The sequence below is a fragment of the Cornus florida genome, unplaced genomic scaffold (genome assembly GCF_030987335.1).
Source record: "Cornus florida cultivar Cherokee Brave unplaced genomic scaffold, ASM3098733v1 CherokeeBrave_3.0.0_Hap2_Chr02, whole genome shotgun sequence".
NCBI lineage: Eukaryota > Viridiplantae > Streptophyta > Magnoliopsida > Cornales > Cornaceae > Cornus > Cornus florida.
This window is the reverse complement of record NW_026775572.1, coordinates 13,561,452-13,572,945: the sequence shown is the minus strand read 5'-3', so window position 1 is coordinate 13,572,945 and position 11,494 is coordinate 13,561,452. Positions and strand designations below refer to the sequence as shown.

General features: G+C 37.6%; 2 protein-coding genes across 3 annotated transcripts; one reads left to right on the top strand and one right to left on the bottom strand.

Moving 5' to 3' along the window:
- The first annotated feature begins 360 nt into the window (after positions 1-360).
- Positions 361-4,507, top strand: LOC132293737 (ADP-glucose phosphorylase). Its single transcript, XM_059791337.1, has 3 exons — positions 361-886; positions 2,091-2,381; positions 3,507-4,507. The coding sequence occupies exons 1-3, from the start codon at positions 410-412 to the stop codon at positions 3,765-3,767; spliced, it is 1,029 nt and encodes a 342-aa protein (XP_059647320.1). The 5' UTR covers positions 361-409; the 3' UTR covers positions 3,768-4,507.
- Positions 4,508-5,605: 1,098 nt separating this feature from the next.
- LOC132293735 (pentatricopeptide repeat-containing protein At4g13650) lies at positions 5,606-11,440 on the bottom strand. 2 transcript variants are annotated; one of them, XM_059791333.1, is made up of 5 exons: positions 10,888-11,440; positions 7,524-10,768; positions 6,918-7,181; positions 6,091-6,197; positions 5,606-6,003 (listed from the first exon to the last, which is right to left on the bottom strand). In XM_059791333.1, exons 1-2 carry the CDS (start codon positions 10,999-11,001, stop codon positions 7,676-7,678), a joined length of 3,207 nt encoding a protein of 1,068 aa, XP_059647316.1. In that variant the 5' UTR covers positions 11,002-11,440; the 3' UTR covers positions 5,606-6,003; positions 6,091-6,197; positions 6,918-7,181; positions 7,524-7,675. The 2 variants fall into 2 exon arrangements, with proteins under 2 accessions (XP_059647316.1, XP_059647315.1); XM_059791332.1 differs by having other exon boundaries at positions 5,606-6,197.
- Positions 11,441-11,494: the final 54 nt, after the last annotated feature.

Here is an 11,494-nt window from a genome sequence, read left to right as displayed (position 1 = left end):
TATCCTTTATTATTTTGCTTCCATAACTAAAATTATGTTACTAAAGGCTAAGTGTGTCAAAGTTAGGTGAATTCCCTACTATAAATAATTAAATATTAAATATCTAATTTAAACACATACTTCCGATTGTTCGATTGGTAAAACATTTATCCAACAAAAATCGGGGTCTAAATTTTAAACCGAGTTGCTGGGTTTGTCCCACCACTAGAAATGCGAGCTTTAACTCTCCATTATTATTATTATTATTTTTATATTTCCATTAATTTTCGGAAATGAAAATAATAATAATAACTTCTCATTAATCGATGCCACGTGCAAGGCAGGTGTTCTTTCCTACTAAATTGGTCTCAGTAGTATGTGTGACTATTTTATGTGAAAACTGGACGCTAGAGTGTGGGTTACAGAAAAGATGGCATCACCGGATCGAAACCCAGAAATCAGGAAGGACGCAGTGAACAACCGGTGGGTCATTTTCTCTCCGGCCAGAGCTCGGCGACCTTCCGATTGCAAATCCAAATCTAATCCTAACCCTAACAACAACCAATCAGAGTGCCCCTTCTGCGCAGGGCATGAACACGAATGTGCGCCCGAAATCTTCCGCGTCCCACCAGATTCCACCTCCAATTGGAAAATCAGAGTCATACAGAACCTATACCCTGCTCTCAGAAGAGACCTCGAACCCTCACTAACCCAAAACCCCAACCCTAACCCTAATACCGGTGGGTCGGCAATGATCGGGTTTGGGTATCACGATGTTGTGATCGAGACGCCGGTTCACCCGATTCACCTGTCCGATCTCTCGCCGGTCGAGGTCGGAGAAGTTTTACTAGCTTATAAGAAGAGGATCGAGCAACTTCTCAGTCATGATTCCATCAAATACGTTCAGGTTTGTTACTGATTTTCAGTGTTCTTTTACTTGTTTATAGTTCGTAATTTGTGGGTTTATGTTTATTGCAATGATTTATGCTACATAAAAACTGAAAGCGTAGTCCAGTACAATTAACTTGTTGATCAAGTGACATTACAAGTGGGTCTAGTTTATATTTAACAAATTCCATAAAAAATAATCAACTCATTTGGATTACGTTAATAATTCATCAGAGTGATTGGTATATTCTGTTACAATTATTTGAGGTTTTTGATGCTTTGTTTGGTTGCATGGAATTGGAATCGGAGGAAATTTAGTTTAAACTAGTCCTATGATGAAAGAGTACATGTGGTCAGAACATGAAGCGATCGGGGAGGTATTAGGATCCCTGGGATGCTTACCTCTGAATATGAAAATGCCATGTGGTATCCACAGGAAAGGTGAGCGGTGGAGGTAGGCATGACACAGGACTACGGCACGACTCAAGCCCGTGGTCATGAGCTTGGTGAGCCCTAACATCGGGAGGGTGTTACTGCAAAAATGTGAATGTGCCCGGGGTCTAGGGTAGTACGAGTGATTGGTATATTCTGTTACAATTATTTGAGGTTTTTGATGCTATGTTCCGTTGCATGGAATTGGAATTGGAGGAAATTTAGTTTAAACTAGTCTTGTGATGAAAGAGTACATGTGGTCAAAACATGAAGCAATCGGAGAGGTATTAGGATCCCTGGGATGCTTACATGTGAATATGAAAATGGCATAATACAGGTCTACGGCATCATGATTAGGATCTTGAGCCCGTGGTCATGAGCTTGGTGAGCCATAACATCGTGAGATTGTTACTGCAAAAATGTGAATGTGCCCGGGGTCTAGGGCAGTATGACTGTGTTACTGTGAAAATGTAAATGGGATTTAATTAATAAGTTCCTATTCAAAGAGATAAATTTATAGATTGAAGGATGGATTGCCATGTCACTTTGACACCCACAACATATATGACAGATGAATTTGTACAATGGTTGGTTTGGAAAAATGTGGGTCTTTGGGATAAGTTATTTTAATATTCTTTCACCAAGCGCGGTTGATGTTATTTGCACATACACATTATCATTAAATTTCTTGTTTTTTTTATTAAATTAAATATTTTGTATTTTAGTAAATTAAATATTTTCCTTTGGTAAGGATAACTGATATTAATTGATGTTGGTTTTGTTATTTGAAGGTGTTCAAAAACCATGGTGCTTCAGCTGGGGCATCCATGAGTCATTCTCACAGTCAGTTAATGGCCCTTCCAATTGTACCCCCCACAGTTTCTGCCCGTATGGAGAATATGAAGGAGTACTTTGATCAGAAGGGGAAATGTAGTCTTTGTGAGAATCCATTGAATGACCTTCTAATTGATAAGTCAACCCATTTCATTTCAATTGTTCCCTTTGCTGCTACATTCCCTTTTGAGATGTGGATCATTCCTCAGGAACACACCTCCCATTTCCATGAACTAGATGGAGAGAAGGTAATCATCAGTGCTCCTTTAATCTTGTAAAATATTGTACCAATTTGTTTTCTAGAAAGTAAAATGTGAATTGGTAATCAGATGTCACTTTTGCTGAATAATTTTGAACATATTAGAGACGATGACAATAAAAATTATAGGCTTTCTTATACAAGGGTTGGCCTTGTCTCAGTAGGTTTTTGAAAGTACTTGTTTTGCCTGTGAGTGAAAGCAAGACAAGGGGAAGAAACAAAAGAAGAGATTCATAATAAAAGTCAACTTCATTTCAGAACTAATCACTATAGAATACTCTTAACATTCATTGCTTACCTTAATTGGTCAAATAGAAGGTAAAACTACCGGAAAGTGGTTTAGTTAAATTGAAGTTTACGAGCTGCATTGGTTAGTGACCACTGGCCAATTACCTTTTATCTTATAATATACCTCTCAGCCAGTTTTAAAATAGTTGGGACTAGCGCTTGTGGTAACTGTTTTTCACTGCCAGTGAAGCACAAAAATGTTAATATGATGGTGGGGTAAGTTTCGAGAAATAGTTTAGTTATGGGACTTATGGCATTGGAAAGTAATGGCTGAGGAGGAATAGAAGAGATGAAGGGCTGGTGCTGCTTTCTTAACATACATAAAGTTGAAGCACATTACTTCCATTCCACCACTGTTTCCTTCAAATTTCATGTTGGTATATTATTTCTTTATGTATCCAATTTGTTTATTTATGAGAAAAAGGGGAAACAAAAATTGTTTTGGATGAAGAAAACAATTGACTAATGAAGTACAAGGATTAGCTTCAACTAAGGTATATGCTAAGGATGTTGCTATAAATTATTGCTGACTTTTTTTTCTTTCTGAACCCTCAACCCCACATATGGGAGGATGAGAAGATTCCAAATGAGCCAAGGCTTAGTGGTAGATTATTGCTGACCTTAATGATAATGAAGACAACATGAACACTGAGTTAGATCAGGTAGAGAAAATTCATGGCAATTAGAATGCCGCATCATTCACAGCAGTAAATTGTTGTGCAAAAGAAATATTATTTTATTGCACTTATTGGTGATCGTGAAATTTCAACTTTTTGTTTGTAATTTAAAATATTGAAACACTACATAATGTGCGCATTTGTTGCAGGCAGTTGATCTCGGAGGGCTACTGAAACTTATGCTTATAAAGATGTCCTTGCAGTTAAATGATCCGCCATTCAATTTCATGATTCACACTTCTCCAGTTGAGGTCACCCCTTTGCAGTTGCCTTATTCTCACTGGTTTTTGCAGATAGTACCCCAATTAACAGGGGCTGCGGGTTTTGAGATGGCAACTGGATGCTACATAAATCCTGTTTTTCCGGAGGATGCTGCAAAAGTTCTGAGAGAAGTAAATATTATTAATTAGATGAATTTTGACAGCCTTAGACTCCAAAATTCCCATCATATTTTAGATGAAATTATGATATATGTTTTGCTCTGTACTCCTCTCCAAAGTTTATTTTCTTTTTTATCTCTCAAGAAACGACCCTATGCTTACCAAAATACACACGAACAAACTTGATAGAGTGGTAACTGTTTCCAGAATTTATAAAGACCTTATTTGCACAAAGCAAGGATCTCTTTCAGCAATACTCATGGTCATTGCAAGCCCAAAAGATGGTATTCCTGTGGTATAGCCCCCTTGTGATGATAGCAGCTTGTGAAGCACAGAACCAAGAACCACAATTTAATTGGGAAGGTAAATTTTATTCAGAAAAAGAAGAGTTTTGAAAGATGTTAGACAAAGGTCATCATTGGTGAAATGTAATATATGTAGAGGCTGGAAACATCCGACGAGCTCATCGATGTTTTTAATAAACGATGCAGTAGAGGTATACGAGTTTAGCAATTTACAAGTGAATCAAGAGAGCAATCCCCAGTTGGTATAGGATCTGTTTGATTAGTGGCCAATTAGGTTAGTTTTTGACTACTTTTTTCTTCTTATGATACTAGTACCTATCAGCATATGTATATTTTGATAGCGAGGAGTATTTGGTCGAGAGGTGACTTGTCCAGCTATAGCTAGGTGGTGGGATTCGCGATGACTTCTTTTGGCATGTATTCTTGACATATGAGCTACACGAAGTTTTTGATGTTTACTGAGAATGTTGAGATGAATTGATCACAATTGTATTGCTAATGAAACTAATATTTTGATGTGAGAGATATATTATTATTGTCTGGAGAAACGCTTGTGTAGTCTATTCAAATAGAAAATGATACATCTGACAAAAAAATTAAGGTTTTATTATTAGGGGTGGGTCTTGGGCGGGACTAACCAACTAACTAAGCAACCTATTCTTGCCGAAAAAGAAAATTGTACGGAGTGGGTAAGGTAGTTGAGACCATGGGATAATAATTTTTATAAGGAAATCCGAAAAATCCAAAGAACCAAAATATAAGAATATTTTATAATTTTTATATTTAAATTAAACTATTTATAGTATTATCAATCATGAATTTACCATATGAGATTTCATATTACAATTGATTTTCGTCATACCTTTGTCGGTTGATGCGATTGGTATATCGAAACTCGGGCTTAGGTATGTCTGTTGATGCGATTGGTATATCGGAACGAAACTTGGGCTTGGGCTTAGGTATGTCGGTTGATACGATTGGTATATATTGGTATGTCGGACTTGACAGTAAGATATTACAACATTGGGTTTGATGTGCCTGACAAGCCTGAGTCCCACCCCTATTTATCACTCCATTCATCATGTGTACTGGAGGGTGATCTCCATCTCTCCTTTTCTTTCCCTTCATTTTCCATTTTCCTACCAAATGAAGCATTAGTCCCAGAAAGCGCGCAAAAGATTGGACCAAAACAACACGTTAGAGAACCTGCATCTCACCTTAAATGATGAGAATGCAACACAATCCATTTTCAGATTATATGGCAAAAGGCCCCTTAATTAATCTATTCTAAGTTTGGATTAATTAAGGGGCCTTTTGCCATATAATCTTAAAATGGACTGTGATTTTGGTAAAAGAATCTTTTTTCTATACCTCCTCCAGTTTGTCTGTTTCTTTCATCACTTTTCCAAAATAAAATGGACTGTGAAATTTCTAACCAGAAGAATTTCAGAAGTTGAACTATGGTACTGATTAGAGTCCCATTCAAACTTAACACTTTCTTTTAAAAAAAAAAAATAGCTCTACATAAGCCCTAGGCCCACAAGCATAGAGCTGTGATTATAATTTTTTTTTTTTTAAATAAATCTCTTTATTTCAATTTTAATTTATACATAAGCTAGTAAATTGAACAGAATCAAAAAAAGAGTACATGGTACAAACAGGGCTGTGCAAAAAGGGGGCAAATCGTCTCAAAACTTCTTTAGATCAGAGATGACAATCTCTCAGGTCAACAACAATGAAAAAGCAAAAAATAATTAGATCTCAAATATGTCCAAGTTTTGCAGTAGTTTTCATCTTTCAAGGTCAGCAGTCCACTGGGGATTTCATTTCCTCAACTAAATAAAATTCACCTTTATCTGTACAATTTGTGTGAAAATCTTCTTCAACTTTCTATTTGAAAGAATCATTTTGCAAAGTCCAAGCCTTGTGTTTCTCTACTACCTGTTTATAACTCATGGTACCTGATTTCCCGAACCAAACTTAAATCACCAAACTTTGATCTGCATATATGCACCACGATCAAGAAATTGGCGAGAATCAAAACTTACTATTTTTTATAACAATGGCAAGAAAGGACTATCATCTCATAAGGGCTTGCAGGGAAAGCCGATTTACGTGATCTTATAGTCTCCTTGAATGCGGCATGAAGACATTCCTGTGGAACAGAACACAAGGAGAAAATAAATATCGATAAACAAAGCTTTGGTTCTCTTGTAATCTTCTATGCAATGATGATAATAAACCGGATGCCAATTATCGAGTGCAACATCAAGGCAAAAGGTATTTCTGCCATTATTTGTCCAAGAAGGTTGGAGTGTCATATTATTCACTTTTTTGATGAATACAGTAGAAATGAGTGTACCCTGAATTGGGTGCTGACTGGAGAGTAGAAGTAGTGCAGCAAGAGTGGAATGGATGAATTTAAGATGAAGCTCTACTATAGATTGTTTTTATACCCTTATGTTATATAGCCTTTTATAACAATCAATCAGAAGATGACACACTTATTAAAGACGTTAACGTGGAGACATCTGCTGAAGATTAAAGTAATACAGTCCTAAATAGTTGATGATAGTAACGTATTAAATGGTAGATTCGAGGAAGACAAGAGACGGATCATCACAAAGATTTGTTAGAGAAGGCTCTCAAGAACCGAGACTAGTCCTAGGAATTTTTTAGCTGGGTGTTGCATTTGCATGTAATCTTATCAGTCGAGTATTCTGTATTCTCTTGGTATTCATACCAAAGACCTGAGATTGAACCCTGCCTTGCATGAATTGGGGGAGGAAGAGTTTCTATGCCTAGGGGAGGTCTATTAACCATCATGCAGCCCTCATTCCCAATGGAGAAAGACGGAGAATATTTGAAAGCTTACCTCTTCAAAGCTCCAGATACAAAAGGGCAAGTGCTGAAAAAGCTCGCCAAGGAAGAACCAAATTGCTGTTGACAATGCTCTCAAGCACATCAGAGCAGCACAAACTTGAAAGCACCGTGTCTTGCAAAGATAAATTAAGTTGGAAGTGAATTGGAGAGCCTCATAACAGTTCCAGTACCATCGAATTTCAATAGAATAACCCAGAGAGAACAAGCACAAAGTAAAAGCTCGTCAGAAGGATCTCTGTTTGTTTGATTCCTTCACCTGACAAAAGCAAATAAAGCGAGGATAGGAATAACCAGCGAAGTAACTACTTATCAGAGAAAAGAATTTGTTATTATCCTTGGATACAATATAGAAAACCAGTAAAAAGAGATTTTTATTAGCCTTGGATATAATAAAGAAACCAAATAAACATACCTTGCAAGCTCATTGAGGTAACTTATAGAACAGCTGTAGAAGTATTATTTTGGAGACGTGATGAAAGAAACAGACAAAGTGGAGGAAGTATAGGAAAAAGATTCTTTTACCAAAATCACAGTCTATTTTGTTACTTTTTAAAAGCATGCTAGAAAAAAAATAAAAGGTGGAGGCTGAAGAAATTACCAAATGCTGTCATAATAAGTAGAGGCCAAAATCATCATTGGAGACAAAGATTGTCATCATCATCCTTGCCTTGGAGACTAAGATGTATTATCAAAACTTCAAGTGCCTAATCACTCAACCTTCTTTCCCTGATCAAATTTCTGCAGTTTAAGTTACCAATAATCTTTACACGAACAGAAACCTCCTTCAAAATGATGAAAGCGGTATACATCTCGTACTACAATAGTCCGGTTTGAAATCTTTGATACAAACTTAATCCAATTATGGCAATCATTGCAGACACGAAGGTTCTTAATCACACGCAACGGTATTGTACTTGACAAGCTTAGGAGACCAAAAGTAATAGCCAGTTTTTCACTGTGAATGTGCACAGTTGGGTCTTTCTGCCCCAGCTCTGTATCATTCAAAAGGCTGTAACGGTCTTGTACGTAACCAATAGCAGCAGCCCTTTTGTTCAGATCCTCTAAGTATTCATATATGTTATCCGCCAGCGGATGGAGTCTATCGCCCACAAAGAATGCGTGAACTGAGTTCTCCACCTCAATCCAGCTACGACCAGGCTCTTTCTTAACACCTCTGTCTTTCATCATTTGCCTCGTCTGATCCCTACAAGCCCATTTTCCAGCCAGTGCATACATATTAGAAAGGAGAACATAAGTTGCTGAGTCTTCAGATTCCAGTTCTAGAAGATGATGGGCGGCAAATTCTCCAATTTCCATGTTCTTATGAACTGTGCAAGCACTTAGGAGGGTCCGCCAGACCATGGCATCTGGTTCAATTGGCATCCCCTTTATAAAGTCTCTTGCACGGCTCACAAAGCCAGCTCGTCCAAGAATATCTACTACACAAGCATAATGTTCTGGTTTAGGCACTAGGCCATGCTCTTCGCTCATGGATTTGAAATAGCTGAGCCCCATGTCTACCAAACCCACATGGCTACAGGCTGCTAAAACACCTACAAAGGTGACATAGTTTGGCATCACACCAAGCTGTTTCATTTCCTCAAAGAGTTTTATTGCTTCAGTACCATATCCATGTTGAGAGTAGCCTGTAATCATGGCATTCCATGAAACTTCATTTTTCTCGGGCATTTCAAGGAATTCTTTTTTGGCATCATCAAGGCTCCCACATTTTGCATACAATGTGATTAAAGCATTGGAGACCTCAGTTTCTGTATCATGCCCTGTTTTTATTATCTCAGCATGAATCTGCTTCCCTTGTTTTATGTTTGCTGTATTGGCAGCAGCACTAACAGCAGAACAAAATGTGAATATATTAGCTTCTACTCCAGCTCGATTCATTCGAGAGAACACCTGTAATGCTTCCTCACAGTGCCCACTCTGAGCAAATCCCGATATCAATCCATTCCATGAAATATTATCTTTAGCATCAATTTTGTCAAATGCTAAGTATGCATCTTGTATTCTACCACATCTAGCATAAAGACAAACCAGTGCATTTCCAATTGAAAGATCCATAGAGTAACCAGAGACAATTGATTGAGCATGAATTTGTTGTCCTTGATTGAGTGCTTGAATTCCAGCACATGCACTGATCGCACTTGAAAATCCTATGTTGTCTGAACGAATCCCTTGGTCTTGCATTTCTTGAAAGAGTTTAAGAGCTTCGCCAAACAAATCATGTTGAGCATAGCCAGCAATCATAGCTGTCCAGGATACAACATCTTCTTCATTGAGTCGTCTAAGAATTTTCCAAGCAGTGTCCAGTTTTCCGTGCTTGGCATACATATCTATAAGCACACTACAAACATAAACATTTGGCTGAAAGCCAGTCTTAATGACTTGGGTATGGATTTGCTCTCCTAGATCCAAAGCTCCCACGGAAGTACATGTTTTCAATATACTTGGGTAGGTGTATTGATTAGGTCTCAAGCCTTCAATCTGCATCTGAGAAAATATCTGGAGTGACTCACTCAGATTACCCATCTGCCCATAAGCCACTAGCATCACATTCCATAGAACCACATTTTCAGTCTGAGTTGTAAGGAAGAATTCACGGGCAATTTCAATGTCGGAACAATTCACATAAAGGTCAAGCAAGGAACCCTCAATAATGATATCTGAAGAAACACCAGCCTTTATTGCATATGAGTGGAGTTGTTCTCCCTTATGAAGAGCACCAACTGATGCACAGGCACTCAAGAGGCTTGCAATTGTAACACAATCAGGTTTGAATGAATCAAGCTGCATTTTCTCAAATAACAGTAGAGCCCTCTCACTGAATCCGCACTGAGCCAGCCCTGAGATGAGTGAATTATACGAAATTTCATCCCTGTAAGGCATTTTGCTCAAAATTTGTTCAGCGCATATCAAGTTCCCACCACGGGAATACAATGTAATAAGAGCATTACTAACGTAAGTTTCAGATGCAAGTCCCCATTTGAAAACAAGGGCATGAAGCTGCTCTCCAATCTTAAATAACTCTATTTTCGTGCAGGCACTTATAACACTTGAAAAGCTAAATGGAGTGGGGATAGTTCCTGACACAAGCATCTCATGAAATAGGAGAATGGCTTCTTCTTCATGTTGGTTTTGAGATAAACCAGAGATCATAGCAACCCAAGAAACACTATCCCTCAAAGATAATCTTTGAAATACCATTCTAGCAGAACTAACAAACCCACTCTTCGAATACAAATCAATTAATGGATTACAAACAATTGGACTTGCAGCAAAACCAAGACGGATAATCTTAGCATGAATCTGTTCAACACAATGGAAAGTGAACTTACCACCACCGCATGCCCTGAGAACATTTTTCAATATAATTTCATGTGGAACCACATTTTCTGCTAGCATTCGTGAAAACATTCCCAATACTCTAGCCGTGAGCTTCTTTCCAACAAATTCAGAAATTACTTTATTCCAAAAATATACACTTCTCTTTGGCAAACTGTCAAGAAGCTGGAGTGCACTATCTAAATCATCAAAAGCAACATAAACATCGACAAGCCGGCTACAAATGGCATCCTCCGCGCCAAAACCAGACTTCAAGATCGCCCCATGAAGCTTCTTAGCATCTACAAAAGAGCCAGAGTTGAGACATCCTTCTAAGAGCCAGAGGTAAGTCTGATGATTCGCGGAAACTTCACGCCGTCCCATCAAATTGAGAGAATCAATTTGACCTCCTTCCATTTCTTCAACCGGAAATTCATTAAGAGCTTGAGAAATCGCAGTAGTACCAAAAGCAGCCAAATTTAATTTACCCACATTACCAAAAAAGTACTGAAACATTCCCACAAAATGGGGAAAAGGGAAAAGACACAAAATCAATATGAGAGCTAGTATATTAGCAAAACAACACAGGTCTCATGGAAAACAATTGAAGTAGAAATGAGAATTACCTTTTGAAACTTTCTGGTTGATTTGCGCGAGAAATGATGAAACAAGGAATTTGAGAAGGACTCACAAAGCGAAATTGGGTTTGGAACCATGAATCCTTGAATTTGAGTCACCATCAATGCCTACGAAGAAGAAAGAGCTCTATCATATACCTTTTCCTATTCCTTAGCAGCTAATTGGAATTACAAAGACAAGTAGGGAAGCTAACAACAAAGTCAAATACTAAACTCGCGCACACTCTTTCTGTCTCTCTCTCAAAGTGCATATATATATGTTGTACAAACCGACACACACTATATAGTATGATATATATATATATATATATATATATATATATCTCTGCCTCGCAAATCTTATATGGAGGCTTCACAATGGCCAACGGTAACCAACGGTCTCGGTTTTGGGGGAAAAAAATGTATAATAGTGAATTAGGATCCATGAGAGAAATTTTTTTAAAAAAATAAAATAAAATTAACCCATGATAAATAAGTTTGCAAATTAGTCGCCAGATATGTCTTGAAAATCATTAAATTATTTTCAAGATTTATTATGCAAAACTCTAAAACTTTAAAACAATTGTATGTTATTTCTTGGAAATTTGGAATTTGT

What these genes read in the sequence shown, in the direction of transcription:
- LOC132293737 (XM_059791337.1), top strand. Translation starts at nt 410, where the DNA reads ATGGCATCACCGGATCGAAACCCAGAAATCAGGAAGGACGCAGTGAAC. An exon ending in ATTCCATCAAATACGTTCAG is followed by an intron (nt 887 to 2,090) that starts GTTTGTTACTGA and finishes TGTTATTTGAAG; the next exon opens with GTGTTCAAAAACCATGGTGC. An exon ending in ATGAACTAGATGGAGAGAAG is followed by an intron (nt 2,382 to 3,506) that starts GTAATCATCAGT and finishes CATTTGTTGCAG; the next exon opens with GCAGTTGATCTCGGAGGGCT.
- LOC132293735 (XM_059791332.1), bottom strand. Translation starts at nt 11,001, where the DNA reads ATGGTGACTCAAATTCAAGGATTCATGGTTCCAAACCCAATTTCGCTT. An exon ending in CAACCAGAAAGTTTCAAAAG is followed by an intron (nt 10,769 to 10,887) that starts GTAATTCTCATT and finishes GGAATGTTTCAG; the next exon opens with TACTTTTTTGGTAATGTGGG.